The sequence below is a fragment of the Enoplosus armatus genome, chromosome 22 (assembly GCF_043641665.1).
Source record: "Enoplosus armatus isolate fEnoArm2 chromosome 22, fEnoArm2.hap1, whole genome shotgun sequence".
NCBI classification, from domain to species: Eukaryota; Metazoa; Chordata; class Actinopteri; order Centrarchiformes; family Enoplosidae; genus Enoplosus; species Enoplosus armatus.
Window position 1 is genome coordinate 10,264,477 of NC_092201.1, and position 20,512 is coordinate 10,284,988.

Consider the following 20,512-nt stretch of genomic DNA (forward strand, 5'->3'; position numbering starts at 1 on the left):
GATAACTGGGTATATGATTGTCAGCAAGGCCATAACAATCTATAGCGGAAAATGATTCCTCACAACTAATGCTAGCGTACTACTGTGAAAACGGTCATTTTTGAAATCCTTTAATCCTATAAATCCTCCGTTTTATAGTAGTTTTCAGCCTTATTGAAAATTACTTCAAGACTCGAGGAGCCTATTTGAAGTTAATAAGCCCACATGGATGTTTCACAATACTAAATGACCATATAGCTCACAATAAAGGGTCTTAGTTCTAATGTGCCCTCATAAACAAGTTCTCCAACATCAGCGAAATAGTTTTGAATACACGCATAGCCTTTAAAGTTGTCACGAAGAGTAAGGTGGGATAGTATTCTGTATTCTGTATGTACTGTATTTATGGACTATGTGAACTGCACTGAGCCCAGGTCTGTCCTGTGTATGAAGAGGGATGTAATTCTATGGATCTAAGTCACTGTTCTCTACAAAGGCACTAGAAACCATGCTGAGAGGTTTCCAGGAACTCCACTTTTCAGGAATATCTAGAAACTACAGTGTGTACTCTCAGTAAACCTCTATATGTAACATCTTCTTCTCTCTTTTCTGCCAGCATACACAGCAGATAGGTAAGCGGAAAATGCTATTGGAGACAATGGTAGGGGTAGCGGTTCGTTCTGACAATACCAGGATCGCCTAAAAGCAAAGGCGTGCACAGTGGCCACGATTTGGGGTGGAAGCACTTGACAATGACACTAGATCAATCACACATCTCCACGTGTTCATTTAGTGCTCGGTGTGAAGGAACACATTGGGAAAGAAAAGCAAAAAGAAGCAAGCAAAGAACAACACAAGGCTAAAAACAGGCCGATTGGAATAAGTGTGATAGTTCAGGCTGGCTGGCTGGTGTGATAAGGAGTGTTTCTAGCCAGGCTTCCAATCACTACAAATGGACATCCCTGACCTTGAAATATAACTTTCTTCTTATTCTATTACATATGTACAGTTCAGCTGTCTTAAAAAGACAGATGCTAGCTTCTACTTTGAGACACACATTTCACAGCGGCGTCCACAAAGACACTGCTGCCATTTTTTCTCTATATATCACACGCCATTGAACACTTTCTGACTGAGAATAAGAAAACGATAAGGAGGCATACCCAACTGCTAGTAGGCGTGCACCATTTACAGTCTCAACACGCAGCTCACCTCTGCAACAACTGACATGAGGATGGTAAAATGATGATTTGATTTACTCCATGCAGATGTTTATGAGTGAGATTCAATGCATATTTGCCTGCCTGTGGGTCATGTACGGTACTTTGATAAAATATATATTTGGATACATCGTGTTTTAGTATGTTTGCAAAGGAGATCAAATGGCACTAACACACACACACAAACACACACACAGGCTTGGCCACACTGCTCAGTCTGAGTGGTCAAAACTCTTTTGGGTACATTCCTTCTGCTTTTCTATATTGCTTCCTTTCTCCTTCCCTCTTCTCAGAGTCCTCACATTCCTCGTTCCACACCTTCTTTTGATGCTCATGGGGGGTATGTGGTGTCGGTCTTTGCCATGTTGAGTGTGTGTTGATCAGAGGAGGTCAGACAGGGGCTGGCGGGTGTGGAGATGAGGGCGGGTCAGCAGTCTTGGTGACAGGTAGCCATGGCGATGGCCACCGAAGTGACAGCCACCATGGTAGAAGTAGGCGTGCACAACGACTGTCACCTTAGCAACTGTCACCACAGAGACGGTCCCCATGGTCACATTTGCCAGGGTGACAAGGAGTGGCCGCAGCAACCGTTGCAGCGTTTGCATTCGTTAGTTAGACAAAAGAGTTCATGGCATTGACAGGCGACGGGGCCTCCGAACTCTCGTTGCCTTCGTGTGTGTCTTTCTCTTTCTTGCCGCTGTACTGGCCGATAAAGGAGCCGTCCTCGTTGAACTGTCCGTCCCCGCCCTCCCCGTAGTCCACCAGGCTGTCGTCGCTCTCGTCACGGCGCACCGTCCCATTGGACGGCGTCCGGCTGCCCTTCAGCGGCTTGTGGTCCTCTGTGTCACTATAAAGGGCAGGAAAAAAGGTTGGAGGGAAGGTTATTGAGGAAATGATTCATGCAGTTTTAACTTTTTCCTGCAGTGGTCAGAAACCCTAGTGTGCACACAGAGGGCAGGCTATCATCCAAGCATTAGCATTTTAACATCAGTAATCTGGCTTTTCCACTGTACAAATACTACACGTAATGAGAGAATATATTGCTGTTGTTTTGTACACAGTTTGGTTTGGGCTCAATGTGTACTTTAAATGTGCTGGCAGGGCACCAGTGCCACAGGCAGCAACATTAAGTTGACACATAAGCATATGTGGAATGCCTGAAACATTATGCTTCATGGTACTTGTAGAGTGGAGCAGCTCAGCTATATCTATAGTATTTTATAGTATTATCTATAGTGTTAGTGCTGTTTTAAGCCTGGGTGCTGTTCAGATTTAGGGTTAGTGACCACTGCTAAAGAGGATTTTGCAAATGCGTGCTGTGCAGTCTCTTGCAATACCTTTTCTAATTTCTGATATGAAATCAACCAATATGCTTTCAGTTTACATGCAATGATCAAAAATGCACTTTTTCTCAAAGATAAAGCTTGTTACCATTTACCTTCTGTCAGTATGTTCATTTGGTCAACAAACATCCAGTCACTATTATGCAAGCTTTACAGTCTGAACCTAATACATTTCAACTCCGTTTCAAGCTCATTGCATTTGCATTTTAAAGAAAATTAAATGAAGGATGCTAGAGAAGTAGAAGCATTTTCCGTGTTATATTTGAATGTTAATGTCATAACTACTGTTATGGCGTTGACTATGTCAGCGAGTATCAGTTGATGTGCTTTCTCCTTGCTTTTAGTTTCACTTAAGTCAGAAACATTAGCTTGAGATGTTTTATAGGTTGTGTGAACTGCATGCTGTTTTGTTTTTTTTACCACATCTCGTCTTACCTCTCCATAGACCTAAACCCGCCAAAAAAAACAAAGATAAAGAATGGAAGGACACATGAAAAGCAATTCATGAGCCACAATGAGCGTCTATTCTTTTAGGCACTTCTTTTTAGACACGGACAAGACAGAGCATGCGTATGGAGACACTTAAAGCACAATGACATCCACATTAAGTTAAAGATACATATTTCATTCATTCATAGCATTCATAACTATTTTATTTCAACTTTTAGGCCTCTAAAACCTCAATATTCCTAGAAACATGTGAAAATGTGATGAAAAACTATATTGGGATTTGTTTTATGCTTGTTTTGAAACAGTTAGCATACAATTGCTTAGCCAGACATGACTTGTTAAAATGGACATATTTGTGTGCAGGTGAGTTGGTCATTAGAAGAATCAACATATAGGAGTAGTGCTTATTTTGCCTTGCCTCTATGGAGTGTTTGGTAATGGAGTCTGGTGGGGAGAGTGTCTCTGCAGCCTGGTAAAATGTTCTACATACAAACAGTCGAGTCAGGACAAAACTAATGAAAAAAGAAAAGAAACCTCATACACTACAGTACGCTGTGGTCCTAACATCTCTCACCTGTACTCTCCAAACGTCCCATCGTCCTCCTTCATGGGCTGGATCTCTGGGTCTTGGTGAGCATCTTCTTTCTCTTTCACTGTATAAAGATTTTCATATTTCAATCCATCCATGCTAGTCAATAAACTTGAAATTACAGCACATAATGTTAATGTGTGCATTACCTGGATATTTACCACCCTTGTTCCTCTTGATGAAGCACACTATGAGAAGGACCAAGATGAGGAGAGCGATGGCACACATCAATCCAATAAACCATCCCTGGGTGGCAATGTCGACCTGCCGACTGGGTACAGCTGGACACACACACACATACACACACACACACACACACACATACAGACACACAGAGAAAGAGGAAGGGAAAGAGTAAGTGTAACTGTCCAAATCTCAATCCAGGCTGCTAAAATGGTGGAATCTTCATGCTGAGCAACACTGAGATGAACAGAGGCTGTAAACACAGAAATGAAATGAAAAAATGGGTTAATATGCAATGATCATTTAGACGTCGTACACACAACAAAAAGAAAGACAAACAAAAGCCACAACAGTAAAATAATGCACCTCTTAGTAATGATTAAGTGACATGCGTCAGACCAACTTGATGGTAACATGCTTGCACACTAACTAGCAAACTAGCTACCGTACAGTCATGTCTGAAAGTAGCATTGTGAGTCTGATAATGAGACATAACAGAAAGGGGATGGGGAAAACGAGACAGGCAAAAAAATAAATAAATAGAAAGACCATCTATCCTGAGGCATGCCGCCTCACCTGGCACCAACACTGGCACTTCGTCTGTGCTGTGGACCGTCTGGTCAGCCGGGTCTCTAGCTACCACGCGCACCCTATAGGACGTCCCCGGCTTTAAACCTTTTATCATATGCCAGTGTGAACCGTTTACCAACTCCTTTTTCCAGTCCTCTTTACCTAGAATTGGTGTAGTGGATGGAGAGGAATTAGATTCAAGGAGCCTTTGGGGAGAAACAATGATTTGAATGATGGTATTTAAACACTAGTTCTGATGGTTAAATGATTACCAATCAGATAAATTCAACTATTAACAGCCGAGCAGTGCATGCACTCATGTTTTGAGATGCAAATACAAAGTGAAGCCTTACTGTTTTCTACAATATATTCCACATATACATTCTTATGGTGTCCAAAGTATTCCCAACTGATCACTGCACCATCCTCCGATAGAGACGTGTTAACTTTGCCAAATGCAGGGCCTACAGGTGGCACTGAGCAGAGAGAAAAATAAAATAAGGGCTTTAATTCCAAAATGTACCAATTCTACAAAGTCACCTAAATTCCCCAACTCATTCAAATACCTCAAAATGAAATACAACCTTTCAAATAAAGGGAGTGAGTCGATATAACATTTTAAAGAAATAAACATCATACAATATACCAGTGTTTAGGATAAAGCTAGTTTCTACAAATCTACTATAGTTATAGTTTAAAACCCAAAAGAAATCAGGGCTGTAAACTAACTTTTCTACCAGTTTGAGGATTAGATAAAAGCATTTGGCAGTTTGTCCCAGCTAGCATGTCATTTTAAGAAACAATGTCCCTCTATACAATACATGGCAACACAGTTTTTGTTATATGAACTTTCAGAGTAGAGTCAGATCCTGCCACAACAATGAAACAGGTCAAAAAATGGCCATCTCAGTGATGAATTTAATATTAAAATGTGTTAAAATACAGCAGAAATAAAGCAGAGGTGTAGCATAGGGGCACATTATATTGTCACCGTATTGACCAAATGTTATTTTCCCATTCATAAAACTAATATTTTAAAGACTTTTTGCTGAGATGGACCATTTTTTTTGCAGGGCAGAGAATATGTGTAGATATTTGGATAGGTAGAGGGGGACATGGGGAGTGCTTGTACCCTTGTTAAACGGGGGATGCGGAGACTGAGTGATGGGGGAGGTTGGGTGAGGGGGCTCTGTGGGGCCTGAAACAACACGGAAAAGAGTGAGACAACACACATACGCACCACAGTAGACAACATACAGTAAAAAACTGCAGAGCCGCTGTTTTACAGAGAAAGTCGCTACTGACATGCTGAGTTAAAACATGGTGCAACACCTCTCAATCCTGAGATTCAGAGTGAAGTGAAGCACCTGGTTCAGCATTGCATCCAAACAATTTATGAAACTGACCAACTCTGAATCCCAGCACTGCAGCATGCATATCACTTAAATCAAATTCTACTTATTTATATCCGCAATCCATCTGTTTATAGCATCAGCAGGTATGTAAAATGTGTTAGTACTGGACTGAAACAAACGCATTCACAAGCATCATGCGTGAGGCTTCTAATGAAAACATGTTCATTTGAAGAAGGCAAAAACAAGAGCTAAAGACCGCAAGCACAGCTATGTTTAAAAAAAATCCACTGTCTTAAACTATGTTGCATTAAGTACAACCTACTCTCTCAGAAGAGGACACAAGCATGGTTGCTTGCAGATGCTATGGAAGTCTGTCACACTTAAATCTTATTTATTCACACAGGGAGTTTTCAGACATGCTAACTTAGTGACATGCAGAGACAATTAAACTGAAGCTGCTAAGCTATTTTTCTGCTTCTAATATCTGATGATATGAGTAACATGCAGGCGCTTCCAGTGGCAAACTTGGGTTACCTTTGCCCGTCTCTACAGTAGGCTGAGTACGAGCTTCAGAGAGAAGAGAGAGAGAAAGAGATAGAGGGGGTATAAGGTGTGGAATGCAGAAGGACCTCATGGTTTTACTTTTAAGCTCACAGGAATCCCTAATATCTGTCAGGGCACTGTGATTCTGACCCCTGCACTCCCCCTGCTTAAATGGCACTGATATAGGCTCTGACCTCTTCCTCCCATTGTGCTTGTCATTTGCTACAGATGAGGCTAAATGGCTTAAGTATAAATAACTCACTTGTGTCCATGACTGTGAAGGCCTCCTCTGTGATGATGGGGCCAGAGCCCTTGATTGTCTTTGCACTTAAGTAAAACTTGTAGAGCATGCTGGAATTCAGGTTGCCCAGGGTGGTGGTGGTCTCGTTGGCTAGGAAGGTCATGACCTTGACTGGTCCCAGTTCATTGGTGTTGTTGACTGCAGAGACAGAGAGCACGGGTGAATGATGGGGAAAAAAGACAGAATGAAGAAGGAGTTAAAGGAGAAAAGGTTGAAGTTAGGACTGCACAGCATGGTGTGTCCTTTGCACAAATGCCTGTTAATTCTGTGTAGAACACAATGGACAGTGTGTCAGCCTACCTGGCTGGTATTTCAGTGTGTATCCAGCGAGGCGTCCATTGTTGTTCATTGGTGGGCCCCATTCCAGAGTGAGAGAGTCCAAACTAGGGTTTATGGCATTCAGAAAAGAAGGAGGCCCTGGGACTGAAAACAAAACCAGAATCATAGTCAGGACAGGGATGTTGCACAGCAACACTTATGGGACTCAGCATTTATGTATAGTCGCGGCTGTGGAGCAGAACATGGACCTGTATGATTGTTAGGGCTTGTCCAAGTCGTTGCTAGGGTATCCTATGAGGTTTCAAGGGTGTAACTAGATGGTTGATGATGGGTTCAGGTGGTTTCTAGGGCATTGCAAAGTGGTTGCTATGGCGTTCTATGTGATTGCTAAGGTATAGATACAGGTTTGTTAGGTTGTTTGGGAAGTTTTCTATTGATGTGCTGGGTAGTTGCAAGGGTTAGGAGGGGTGCTATGGTAATTCTGGGTGGTTTTGTGTGATTACTGCTAGGTTGAAGAAGAAGAAGAATTACATGCAACAGACTTTTAAGACAAGAAAATCAATCAAAATCAAAATAAATGTTGTATATGCATGATGCTCTAGGCCTGCAGAACAACCATGTCAGCCATACACACCTCCCTCAGGTGTCTCAAATTTCTTGCTGGGGCTAGGAGGCCCTACTCCTTTGTTATTAAGGACCCTGATGGAGAGGTTGTAGAGGCTGTAAGGCTGGAGGCCTGGCAGACGTCCCTCGCTACGATTCCCACTGAACGTCAAAACCTGCTCCTGCTGCTCTGTCTCCCCCTCTGTCTCATGCAAGCCGCGCACGCGATGGTAGTATACCTAGAGGAAACACACAAGGAGTTAATTGTTATATTAGCCTGATGGATACTATAGTATAGTAGAGCATGAGGCAAATATGTGTCTGTATCTCAGCCATTTTGTGGAGGGTATATATAGGCCATGCTTTTGCTTAGTCTGTAAAAACACTGACTGAGGATGTGTGCTGAAATGTGGGGGTTGAATACAGGGTAAAAGGTCCAATACATTAGTTAGTAATGTTGGGTTATTGTTCACAAGTAGTGTGTGGGTGCAAAAGCTTTAATATGTTTTTGAATGCTCCTTACTTGAGTTTTGTCACTCAAGCACTGATTTGACAGGCAATGCAGTGGCAGTGCCCCTACCAGAAACAACCAAAGACTCTGTAGAAATAACCATTTATCAAACAATACCTTGTATCCCTGTAGTTTTCCTCTGACTGAGGGGAAAGACACAGGCTCCCAGTGTACTTCTGCGAGTGTGCTGTTGTGAACCATGATCTGCACACTGTCAGGAGCAGACGAAGGCACTGCAGAGCAATGAGCAGTTAGTTAAGATCTAGTTTCAAGTCGCGACAGTAATAGGACTACATTTGTCTTCCAAAACAAAAAAAACATAGACAAAGACTGTTAACATTAAGTAAAACAATATAAATGTACCACTGCCTAACCTACTGCACAAGTTTATGAAAAATGTTTAGAAGGTTAAAAAGGTTTTGATTCAATGGTCAAAATCACACAGAGAAACAAAATGGCAACCTTATGTTGACGGAACCCTCACAAAAATATTTTCATATTAACATTGAGTCTAATGACTCCCTGTGATTGGCAAGTGTTAGCTAGTACTACTGATCCCACTGCGAATCAACACTGCAGTTCTAGCAGCTTCCAGTGCAATATTTTGTTTTCCCAGCTTTGCTGAATCCCAGCAAACCAGCATACTGAGTGTAGAATTTAACTGAGTGTATTTCAAAGAGATTTGACCAATGATGAGTAAACAAATGTTTTGAAGATTTTTCAATAAATCAGTTCACTCACAGTCTTCTCCAGAATATCCAACCACTACTTCAGGCTCTGGGCCGCTGCCATAATAATTCAAAGCCTGAACCATGATCTCGTAGGGCACATAGGTTGGAGTTCCAGACACGACAAACTGAGAAACGTTGGCCACAGTCTTTGAGGACCAATCCTCATCCACGTCCTTCTGTCTCCACTGCACTTTGTACTCCAGACTGGGCCCATTAGACTGAAATCCTGTAAGTGGCTTTAAAGAGAATATTTTTTTGTCAGTTGCTGAAAAACGACACACACTGAAAACTTGACTGCTGTGAAATGTTTGTCAAACCTTTACTTACACTACATATGAGAAGTCAATACTAGAAATAGGCTAACATTCAGCCCACGATAAGTGACGATAGGATAAGGATAGCTTACTGTCCAGGAGATGACTAAGTTGCCAGGCTCGGTTCCTACTCCCTGAACATCTGATGGATTTTCATCAGGAGCTAGGACAACCAAAACAATCATTGTTCAATTAGTGAATATTTTTGAATATTTTACATATAGCAGTACTTTTATGGAGGGGTGACCAGGTTCATCACCTGCAGGGTTGGTCCTGTATTGGCTTGAGGGCTGGCTAGGCTGGCTATAGCCAACGTGATTCACAGCCAGGACTCTGAAGGAGTAGTAGACATGTGGAGAAAGGTTTAACTGTGCTGTGGTGCTAGTTCCCTCAACTTCTGTCAGGTTGATCCAAACTCCAGGCTGGTGGAGCAGATCCTCATATTGGATCAGAAACTCTGGAGAAGTTTAAAAGAAAGATTTAGAGTTCAAGAATGTGTTGAAGAGTAGGCACTGTCTCAATGAAACACAACAAAAAATACAAACATTTCTTACTGATGATGATTTATATAGGTTTTGTTAAGGTATTCTGTGTATATGTATGGCTCATTGCTCATAATGCCAAATACCAAGTTACTGTCTTGTTTATTCCCATAAAACCACAGTTGAAAGAAACCCAAACTGTATCTCAACTCCTGAACAACAGAGGATTCTGATTTGTTTTTGTTAGTGTAGTGTCTAATTTCAAGTTTGGCAGGGGAAAAGTGTAGTGTAGACTGATTAAACCTGCTGCCAAACAACTAAGCAGCAATGTTAAAACATTTCATACTTTGTGTGGGACTATTGTGTTCATCTCCGGGGATCCAGGTGAGCTGAACACTTCTCTCTGTTTGGTCAGTCAGTTCCAGGTCAGTCGGAGCGTCAGGTTTCTCTGCAAACACAACAAGGAGCTCAGAACCAGGCAGGTTAAGTGAAAACACCTGTGAGGCTGAACCACAGGGGAGGGTGTGTGTTTGTTCAGAGTCTGTGTTTTTCAAATGTTAGGGATTTCACAATGAAATAAATTGTAAAATACATACCCTGTATGAAACTAAAATAGATGAATATCAAATGATACAATATGACGTAAAGAAAGCAATAAGAACAATCAACATATAATAAACATTAAGGTGAAATGGAAGCTATGGGTTTTACAAACAGAACTGATGGTTGGATGAAAGCTACAAAACCCTTATCTATGGACATTGTTTACCGTAGACAATAGCTGGAGTAGGAGTAGCCTCTGAGACAGCGAGAAGCAAGAGTAAAGTACAAGAAGAGATTAGTTGTTAGTAGATATTAGATATTGGAAACAGCAGGAAAGCCGGAAAAAATACTGTGACACTAAATCAGATTAGAACTGATACCCACTGTTTCCACTTTCCAGTTGACAGTGGTAAAAAAGATGGTTTTGGTACACTTCAATGAAAACTGAAAACTTTAAATATTAATATAAATAATAAGCAAGACATAAGAGAAAATGACTAATTTGTTCATTTGGGCTTGCGTTGTGTCTAATCCATTAACAATATTGGTCAAGAGTGAGATAATTTACTACGTTTCACTACGATTTCAATTTCTTGAAAAATACATCCCCGACCTGGTATCCTGCTGACTGCAAAAGACCCTTGAATACATGTTAAACTTTGAACATACCTACGACAGTCAGCATGGCACTGGCTGAGTCCTGGTCCAGGGTGGTATTCATGATGCAGGTGTAGGTGCCCTCATCTCCATCTGTCACATCTTTGATGGTCAGACTATCTGTGTCCACCTCAAACCTGATAACAGTAGCACAGAAAGGTGATGCATTTTTCATTTGTCCAAGTTATCACTGTTTTTTCAAGGTGTACATAACAAGTGTTAAAATGAAATAAGTGAATCTCTTATGAGTCTCAAGGTCTTTGTACCTCTCATCATCAGGCAACTCTCCATTGTCTTTGAGCCAGGTCATGGTGGGAATGAGCGATGGGTCATGTTTGACTTTACACTCGAACGCAGCACTCATTCCTCTCTGCACCACCTTGTACTCTGGCTGCTTCAGGATACGGGTGGGCTCTGGAATATGGAGAAAATAAAGAATTCACATTAATAATGGCTATAGAGGCCTAAAATGTCATCTCTTTATAAGCTATAATAGTCTTTTTAACAGGCTAAGAGTTGAACCACCAATCTTGCTGTTGTGAGTGGTCCATATCTGACCTTTAACTTCCAGGTAGACATGGTTCTCCTTGATCCCCAGGTTGTTAGTGGCAATGCAGGTGTACTTTCCACTGTTTAGTGGCTGGGCCACATGGATCTCCAATGTACCATTCTCATGGATCACATAAGGGTCACCATTCTTAACGCTGGTCTGACTGTCTTTGAACCTGCATGGAAACAGCAACAACATGGGTTTAGTATTTAATGGTGCTGTGCAGCAAAATTGGTGGGGGAATGGCAAAGCTAATAAAACTTTGATTATCACAGGTGTGACCCATGCAAAAATGTTTATATATCAGCATTGAAATTTCACTATTCAATTTCAAAATAAACTTTGTTTTGAATGTTGTAAAAAGTTCAACGTGGTTTTGAAACTTTCCATTTTCCCAACTAAAAAGAAAAGTCACAGAAAACCTGATCTTACCATGTGATGATTGGTATTGGTGAGCCAAAGGAGGCACAGTCAAGTAAAGCAGGGTTGTTGGTGATGACCTGGTACACTCGGTTGGGTGGAGTGAGCACCCTTGGTGCTTCCGCTATGGGAAGAAGCACAACATAATGTAGATCAGCACTCACTGTATCTCCCCCCTCAAACCCACTGGCCTGTATATCCAAAATTTACAATCAACTTTAGTATACATTTCCAGCTAACAGATTTAGTTTAACAGTTTAACTCACCAAGAACATTGACAAAAGCGTTTGCCATCAGGTAACCAAATTCATTGGATGCATTACACTGGTAGACAGCACTGGACCCTGATTGCACATTGCTAAGAATCACAGTGTCGTCATCCACCTTCCGACTGTGGTCCTCGGGTGCATCTATTTCAAGATGAGAGACAGGATATATTGTCATAATCATAGAAAAAATGTTATATACAGTGGGGTCCAAAAGTCTGAGACCACATTGAAAATCAATTTTCATGTAAACCTGGAAATAACAACAAAGTTTCAGGATTCAGAAACATTTAAAAACACGAGGTTATGACATAAAAATGAAGATGAAATATGCTGATTCTGCACTATTTTTAGGTCAGCAATCAAATTTAAGCAAATTTGTTCCCTGAGAGATAGAAAAGCAACTTCATCACAGATACAGAATTTGCTAAATAAAGAACGCAATCAGCAAAGTACTGTCAAAAGAAGGCTGTCTTGAAGTGATCTCAAAGGAAGAGTAGCAGTTTCTAAATCTCAGAAGGGGAAACAAGGTTTGGTTCTTTGTGGAGAAGGATTCATACTGCAGCAGGATAATGAGCCCCAAACACACCCCAAAGATTTGCAAGAACTACTTGAAGACCAAAGAAGACCAAGGAGTCGTGACTGTCATGGACTTCTCAGTCATCTGACCTCAACCCCACTGAACTATTTATGGGGCACTTGAAGACTCAGAAAGCCAAGCATTCTGTGACATCATAAGAAGACCTTTCGATCATTGTCAATTATGCTGGGATAACATGGGTCATCAGGTTTTGCGAAAATTTGTGGAGTCCATGCCAGCTCAAGTGCATGCTGTCATTAAAGCAAAAGGAGGACATTCCAAATACTAAGATTTTATGAAATTCCTGTACATTTTTCAAAGATTCAACTTTTCACTCAAATTGTTAAGCTGATATTATCATTTGTAATGGACCCTACTGCGTATAATATAAATTTTCTGGCACAAGTTGTTCAAACCAGCACACAACAACTCATGTGCATTATGCGGAACTATATAGAATACCATGCAGTGGGGAAAAAGCACAGCTGGACTGAATTCCCACTACAGCTCTGCATGTTGATTTAGGGTCTCTGTTGCGGTCAGATGCTTTGGATATGTGTGCGTAAATGTAGTATATTTTATTTTTGAAAGCATGGTCTCATTTTACTCACTCTCTAGGGAGACTCCATTGACAAACCAGCTAATCTTCGGTTTGGGTTCTCCGTTGACTCGACAAGTCAGGATACCAGTCTCATTCGGAGCGAGGATCAGATTCCTGGGAGCGCTGACCCAGAAAGGAGCCGCTGTGGATAACATAGAGGAATAAAGAAGACAGAGCGATAATTTTGACAGAATGGCAAAAAAAAAAAAAGGCTGAGCCTTTTGCAACATGATGAACATACTTTAGGATATAGGATGCAGAAACATTTGCATCTAGGTATATGTAAGATTTGAACCTGTAAGTTAAAGCTGACTCAAAAATATATTCATATTAATATTGAATCTAATGAATTGATGAATGAATTGAATCTCCCTGTGATTGCAAAGTGTTGTTGGTATTACCAATCCCACTGTGAATCAACATTTTGGTCTGCAGCTCTAGCAGTTTATTTTTTGGGCAGCTTTGTTGAATCCCAACACACCAGTCAACCAAACCAAGAATGAATGTCTTCACCCCAGCCCTGGTTGTCAAACTTAATTTACTTTAAATTCCAAGAACTGCAGAAGAAACATTAATACCCAATTCTGATGTAATGATAAAAGGAACTTACTCCACAGTGAAACAAGAAAATAACTGGGTAAACTACCTACCTTTGACAGTGACCTTGATGATGTGGTGTGCAGTGCCCAGGTTGTTTGTTGCTGTACAGCGGTAGTCCCCAGCATCCGCTTCATTCACATCAGAAATCTTGAGTGTTTTCTTGAAGTTATGAAAGGACATCCTGCTGCTCGGTAGCTCTCCTCCATCCTTCTGCCAGGAGATCTCTGGAGTGGGCCTGTCACAGAAGCAATTAAAAGAGGATGTTTGTTTTGGAGCTATTTCTGCATTTTGTTTTTTGTGTTTCTTATAAAGCACAAGGTACATAATACAAAAGTTTTTCTTCCATGTACAGTGCTTAACAAATTTATTAGACCACCTGTCATAAAAACGAGAAAACACAAATATTTTAGAAATCTGTCAAAAACTTGTTTCAAACTAAAAACTGTATTGTTATTTATTAGGCAAATAACAAACTGGAACAACTAAATAGTCCTTATTCACATATATTAACCAAAAATCTTAATATTTTGTATGACCTCCTTTGGTCCTGATAACAGCTTGCATTCTTGCTGGCATTGTTTTTATGTACTTTTCGACAGTCTCTTTTGTTATTGAGTTCCAAATAGTTTCTAGCTGTTCCCAGAGACTTGCTTTGGATCAAACCTTTGTGCGATATATTTTTGAATTCAATAAATCCCAGATCTGTTCAATAGGATTCAAGTCTGGACTTTGACTTGGCCAGTCCATCAGTTCCAGTACTCCAGATTCCTTTTTCTTGGTCAAGTAGTCTCTGCACAGCTTTGCAGTATGCTTGGGGTCTTGGTCTTCTTGGTATATGAACCCACGACCAATCAGGTTCAATCCAGAAGGGATTCCATGGTGCACCAAGATGTTGTGGTAGACCTTCTTGTTCATGATACTGTCGATTTTAACTAATTTGCCCATGCCGTTTCCACAAATGGAACCCCATACCATAATGGAATCTCCACCGTGTTTCACTGTGGGTGCAATGCATCTAGCATCAAAACGTTCTCCAGACGATGCTGACCGAAGAGTTCAAACTTGGACTCGTCCGTCCAGAGTACCTTCTTCCAGTCATCTACAGTCCAGCGTTTGTGCTCCCTGGCAAATTTTAGGCGTTTTTGAATGTTTGCAGGCCTCAATAATGGCTTCTTAGCAGCTATTCTTCCCTTCAAGCCTTCTTCCTTCAGTCGTCTGCTTATGGTCATTCTGGAGACTTTCTCAGATTCTGATCTAGAAGCATTAATCTCTGCCAGAAGATCAGCAGTGGTCTTCCTTCTGTCTCTAGTACTTAAAATCTTGAGGTGCCTGACATCTGCTTCAGTTAACTTTCGTTTTCGGCCTCTTCCTTGACGCATTTTGTAAGTAGCAGTCTCTGCAATCGAGTCCGAGGCATACTTGACCACACTGTGAGAACACTTTATGTCTTGCCCTATTTGTCTCAAAGACCATCCAGCATCATGAAGTGCTTTAATTCGGACTCTTTCTTTCTCAGTGAGTTCTCTACGCTTCACCATTTTGAACAGGAGTGAGGAATATCAAACTGAATTCACGTTTTTATACCCAAGTCAGCACACTGGAATTCTCTGAGAAAAGAATAACATACAACTACTAAAACACATTTCTCTGTTCAGGAATACTAGTAAATAACTGCAATTTGGCATCTCAATCAAAAAATAATAATGTGCTTTACTATTCTTTTCTGCTTTTTTGTAAAACAGTAAAATTGAAAATTCATGGATAACAACAATAATTATATTTTAACATTAAAGATATCATTTTGATTAAAGAGCTTGCACATACTGGTGGATTAACCATTACAGAAACATAACAAAAATATTTTGGTAATCAGCAATACTGTTAATTTAGGGCAGCGGTGGCAAACACCTTACACTGGGTGGTGGTCTAATAAATTTGTTAAGCACTGTAGATTATAGATACAGGTGCCTACTTACAAGCCGTCAGCAATGCATTCCAGCTCCAGAGTCTCTCCTCTCAGAACCATGTTGGTGCTGGTGATGCCCAGAGGCATCATGAAACCAGGGCGACGCTCCCCCTCTGGGCTGTCTGGACACACCACCAAATCAGAACCAGACCGCAACATTAGACTTGAAGGCTCCTCTTGCAACAGTATGACCCCCAGAGGAGTTGGGTGAAACCATGAGCTCAGAGGGCCATTCATATTCATATTCTTATGAAGGATATAGGAGGTAGAAACATACATGGACAACCGAAGAGTCATGAAGTGATTTGTCAAAGTGGATAGAAGGGACAGTAAATGAGTGAGTGATGACCCAACACAATGTAATAGATGTTTTTTTCTTAAGGCCTCATCACATATGAGCAGTATCTCGACATCAGACAGCAAGAGGAATCTCCTTGAGAGGAGTAGCTGTCGGTTTGTTGCTATGGCAATATGGGGGTTCTTGGCGGAAAGCAACCCCCCAGCACTCATCCTTCAGAAGGTCTTAATGGAAGGATCTAGATTTCTTTAAAATTCCTTTGCAAAAAGCCCTGAAAATAGATAACGAATGATCATCTTCCCCTTCAGAAGGTGAAAAAAGAGCAGTGCCATGTTACAATAATGTGTTGTATCATGCTTCATATGTGGCCATCTTGGATAATCATTGAGGGTGCGCTTGATTGAGCAGATTATGAGATCAGTCTGAATTCGTATGTGTATTTATGATTCCAGGGAAAATGCGGTTAGCTATGATTTAATGTTGTGCATGCTTTGAAGGTTGCTCAGACCATCTTAGAGTTTAATATGTTACCTGCATACTGAGGTGATCATAGATGATATTGCCATGTATTGTATCATGCATGATCTTCAAGTCATTCTTATTCATATTGACTAAAATCCCAGGTTTGTCTGACTCTTAACTTTAGACCCTTTATTTGCATAAGGAAATACTCCACAAAAAACAAACCTGAAGAAGAGTTTGTTAATACAGTCACAGAGGAGGGGATTGAGGCCAAGTTAAAGATGAGTGTGTGTGTGTTGGGTATGGTTAGGCCAGGGAGTAAAAACAGGGCTGGGTTTACACTGAGGGAGCTGAATGGGAATAAGCCAGCAGCACTCACCACTATAGAAATCAGTGACATTGTATAAAGCAGCCACAGTCTCATTCATTGTTTCCACTGTAATGTAACAGAAAATCATAAGCATGCAAAACTAGGAAAGAAAACAGTGTATTAAGCAATGCACTAGCTTTTGAAAATGTCTTAACACATTATGGGTATAACACTGAACAACTAGCAAATATTGCTAGAAGCCCTTTATAAAAGCTCAGGAAAGGAATAGAATACAGGAAGAACAGCATCATCTAAGACAGTTTTGCATGAGTAACACATCAATTTAAGTAACACAAGATCCCATTGGTCACAAAATGTGGAAAAAACATCTAGAAATGTGAAATAGAAGTGACTGTAAAGGTAAAATCTTTCCAAAGGTTTTCCAGTAATAATTACAAGATAACAATAAGACGGAAACTGTGTTACACAATCAGAAATCCAAAACTCAAATCTGCAAGTGACGAGGTTTATTTTTAAAACAACATCAATTGTTTGCTACAATTGGTATCAACTATTTATTAGTATCTATCTATACTCCAAATTTGTGGTAGAACGTCAAATGAAAAAAAGTTGTTTTTAATGTTTTTGTGTGAAAACGACCTCTTCAGCTGTAAATGAAAAGACATTCTTAGCATAACATAAGTCCTGGAAGATTGTCAAATGGAGTTGTATTCAGTATCTTGACTTACTGTTCAGCACGGTGACTGAGATAGGCTGTTTCTGCTGGATGGTTTGTGTGTGAGGGAAGCGAGCATAGCAGATGTAGTCAGGCCTGCTGTCTTCTGGGAGAACATTTGAAAAGTACAAGTCTCCATTCAGAGCCTGGGACACTCGTTTATCCAGCGGTAGCCTCTGGAAGTCTGAAGGACAGGAAGAGAAAGAGAGTTCATTTCTCTGCACAAATACCTCATGATTTAACATCATAATCATCTTCATCCACTGTCACAAAGGTAGCAAAAAAGATGTGTACAGAAAGGGGGTCACCATAGTCTATAGCGACTGAATGCTGAACACATATTTACAGTGTGCAATCCTGTTTGCCATTGTTCTATTGAAAGTGAAATTCTTATGTCCTTGTACCCTGTGTGCAGTTATGTATGCAAATGACTCACTGTTATCCATCCAGAAGATGACAGGAGGGGGCAGCCCAGCAGGGGGTCTGCACTGCAGCACCAGGGAGACCCCCATCTGCACCACGATGGCCTCATTTCTCTCCTTCGACCACAAGGGGGACCCTGCGAGTCACATAAACATCAAACAAAGGCTTCCCATGGCTTCCCAATAGTAAGGATGACATTCATTCAGATTCGTAATAGAGATGAGATTGAGCATTTTGTGGATGCTGGAAACTAGGAATCAATGTTTTTGTTTGAAGAGTTAAATTCCAAAATGAATCAAGCAAGTGAAACAAATAACTTAATCGTTCAAACCATTGGAATCTATTCTAATTTATGAAAACCAATGGAAATAATGTAAATGAATATAATCTGAAGACTTACTGGATTGTCTGATGACAATATTGTTGGATACAGCGGTGCCATGCTCGTTGTGTGCTGTGCACTGGTACGTTCCCTCGTAAGCCTCAGCCTTTTCCCCACTGATGTCAATGACCAGAGTTCCTGAACCAGGCTTCAGCAGGACTTTGGAGTCTTTCTCTACATCAAAGTGGGTCCCATTTCTTGTCCATGAAAAGCTAGGATCAACAAGAGCAATCATTGTCACTGTATTTTCTAGGCTAGAAGCCATGTGGAAATACAAAAGGGAGGAAATGACACGGTGTAGCCTGTTCAAATCATCAAGATCCATTGTGGCCTGTTCATGCGGACTGATTTGAATCACTGATTTCATAGCAGGGAGTTTGGCGGATTCTAACTTGTTTGATTCAGAGGCTGGTAGCGGATCCAAACTGTGTCTAATTCACTCTGCCAGGTGTGTTTCTCAAATGGTCGCCATGACAACAGTTGCTATGGCGATTCATATTTCCACACTGCTCCAGGTAAAGTTGCCCTCAAAAACAGATCTATAATTTCACACAGAGGGCCATAAAACTGAATGGAAATCAGTTTGCTGTTGATTTCTGAAACTCTCAGGATGGATCTTTAGCATATCATGATTTCATGAGTTTTTGTCCCTCAATTACACTGTTAACCAGAAAAGTAGCCAGTGAAATATGCTAGTGTAGTGTGTAACTGGGATGTTGCACATGTTCTGACAAGCGTCAATGGGATGGGCGGAGTCATCGTCTCACCTGGGATGAGGCTTCCCCTTGGCCTCACAGTGGATGACAATGTTCTCCCGCGGATCAAAGATGTAATCCTTTGGGGACTGTAGCGTTATAGTGGGGGGTTGGGGCACTGGAGAAACATGAATAGAGGCACAGTTCAGACACATACAGTGAAATGTAAACAGAGCACACTGGGGCTTATAGAATCAAGGATAAGCAAGCAACATGCAGCTGACATTCAGTCAAACTTGACAATCAAGTGTAGCACCATCAGGCAAACAACAGCTATCTGATCTGATAACAACTTACCATTCCATGAACTGACATAAACAAAGCGCCACTCCAAAACAAGCAAGTCACTTCACGCAGTAACAGTGCTGAGATAACGGCATGCACATCTAACATTGCTAGAGTCCACACAAAAGCAAGTTAAAATAAGTTTAAAGAGCACAAACTCAACGCTAGAAGTCACAGCAGTGTTTGTGGCAACTTACATCCTTCCAGTACTTTAGCTTTTTGTCCACCATGACACGCCGTACCACAATGATGAAATATTGAGAGGTGAAAGGTGTTAGTTTTTGCAAGGAGTAAACCACATGTTCAGGTGAAATAGTTGCACATTCAAGTACTTTTAAGCATCTTATTGAGCCTGCCTATGATTGCCCTTTTTTATGAATAATTTTATGGTTTCAGTTTCATCAGGCAGGTTCAATCAATGCAAGAAAAGTAGTTGAAGAAGTCATAATTTCACACAGGATGTGTGATATATAGATAGACAGAGTTCTTCAGAAATTCAATTGCATTTCAAAACTGAAAACCGCAAACTTGATCCCATGCTGAAACATGCAAAGCTGAAACGCGAGAAAACAGGTTAACTGCTGCTCAATCTGCAGTTAAGTGGCCCATAGAGGCTGTAATGTTCATTATGCCCCACAATAGGAAAGTATTAAACAGAATTTCCGTTACAGTTTTCCATGTAGCATGAAGTGTTGATGCAAGCGGAAGAGTTGTTAAAAACGTTTTATGATTACTATTTTGGTAATCAAAATAAATGTAATACTGATAAGAACAATACTTACGATCAAGAGGCACTTCCAACGCTGAGGTCACCTGACTCAAGAGTATCAATAGCACAGCTCCAAAGCCCAGCACCCACTTCCTGTTCCTGTCCATGGTTGGGTGTGTCACGATGAAAACCGCTTGTCCAGATTCAGCAACACAGTCAGGGTGGTCAACGGAGTGACGAAGTCTGGGTCCACACTACAGAGAGGTACAAAAAAAGATTTCATGTGCATTATGAAAGTATATGCTCAAACACACATGTACACACAGACTCAAAATGTGTAATGTATATACGATTAATCCATAAAACTGAAAGGTATGGGTGCACAGAATATTTAGTCTGGCTCACGATGGAAAGTTTACTTTGTTTGCATTTTTTTTTATTAACATGGGGTGTGTGAGTCATGGATCACAAGTGGCTCGTCTGTTGGATAGCCTGTCATCCTGCCAAGACGTTGGC

The 20,512-nt window shown here is 40.9% G+C and overlaps 1 protein-coding gene across 3 annotated transcripts; it reads right to left on the minus strand.

Moving 5' to 3' along the window:
* Window positions 1-1,811: 1,811 nt before the first annotated feature.
* Window positions 1,812-20,178, minus strand: LOC139304919 (neuronal cell adhesion molecule-like). 3 transcript variants are annotated; one of them, XM_070928828.1, is made up of 31 exons: window positions 20,070-20,178; window positions 19,485-19,502; window positions 19,015-19,120; window positions 18,266-18,459; window positions 17,879-18,001; window positions 17,456-17,626; window positions 15,647-15,758; window positions 13,721-13,905; window positions 13,081-13,212; window positions 11,890-12,033; window positions 11,636-11,747; window positions 11,212-11,378; window positions 10,920-11,067; window positions 10,666-10,790; window positions 10,223-10,252; window positions 9,800-9,901; window positions 9,231-9,428; window positions 9,064-9,134; window positions 8,668-8,893; window positions 8,044-8,159; window positions 7,447-7,654; window positions 6,834-6,956; window positions 6,495-6,671; window positions 6,224-6,256; window positions 5,467-5,532; window positions 4,688-4,810; window positions 4,341-4,496; window positions 3,731-3,862; window positions 3,567-3,645; window positions 2,978-2,989; window positions 1,812-2,046 (listed from the first exon to the last, which is right to left on the minus strand). In XM_070928828.1, the coding sequence occupies exons 1-31, from the start codon at window positions 20,161-20,163 to the stop codon at window positions 1,812-1,814; spliced, it is 3,918 nt and encodes a 1,305-aa protein (XP_070784929.1). In that variant the 5' UTR covers window positions 20,164-20,178. The 3 variants fall into 3 exon arrangements, with proteins under 3 accessions (XP_070784929.1, XP_070784928.1, XP_070784930.1); XM_070928827.1 differs by having other exon boundaries at window positions 15,647-15,754; window positions 17,452-17,626; window positions 20,070-20,163; XM_070928829.1 differs by lacking the exon at window positions 2,978-2,989 and having other exon boundaries at window positions 20,070-20,172.
* Between the last annotated feature and the right edge of the window lie 334 nt (window positions 20,179-20,512).

Excerpts from the sequence above, each read along its gene's own strand:
- LOC139304919 (XM_070928828.1), bottom strand. The coding sequence starts at position 20,163 with ATGGACAGGAACAGGAAGTGGGTGCTGGGCTTTGGAGCTGTGCTATTG. Across the intron at positions 13,906-15,646 it reads GAATGCATTGCTGACGGCTT|GCCCACTCCAGAGATCTCCT; the intron begins GTAAGTAGGCAC and ends CTTCTGTGACAG. Across the intron at positions 11,068-11,211 it reads TGTCTACCTGGAAGTTAAAG|AGCCCACCCGTATCCTGAAG; the intron begins GTCAGATATGGA and ends TCCATATTCCAG.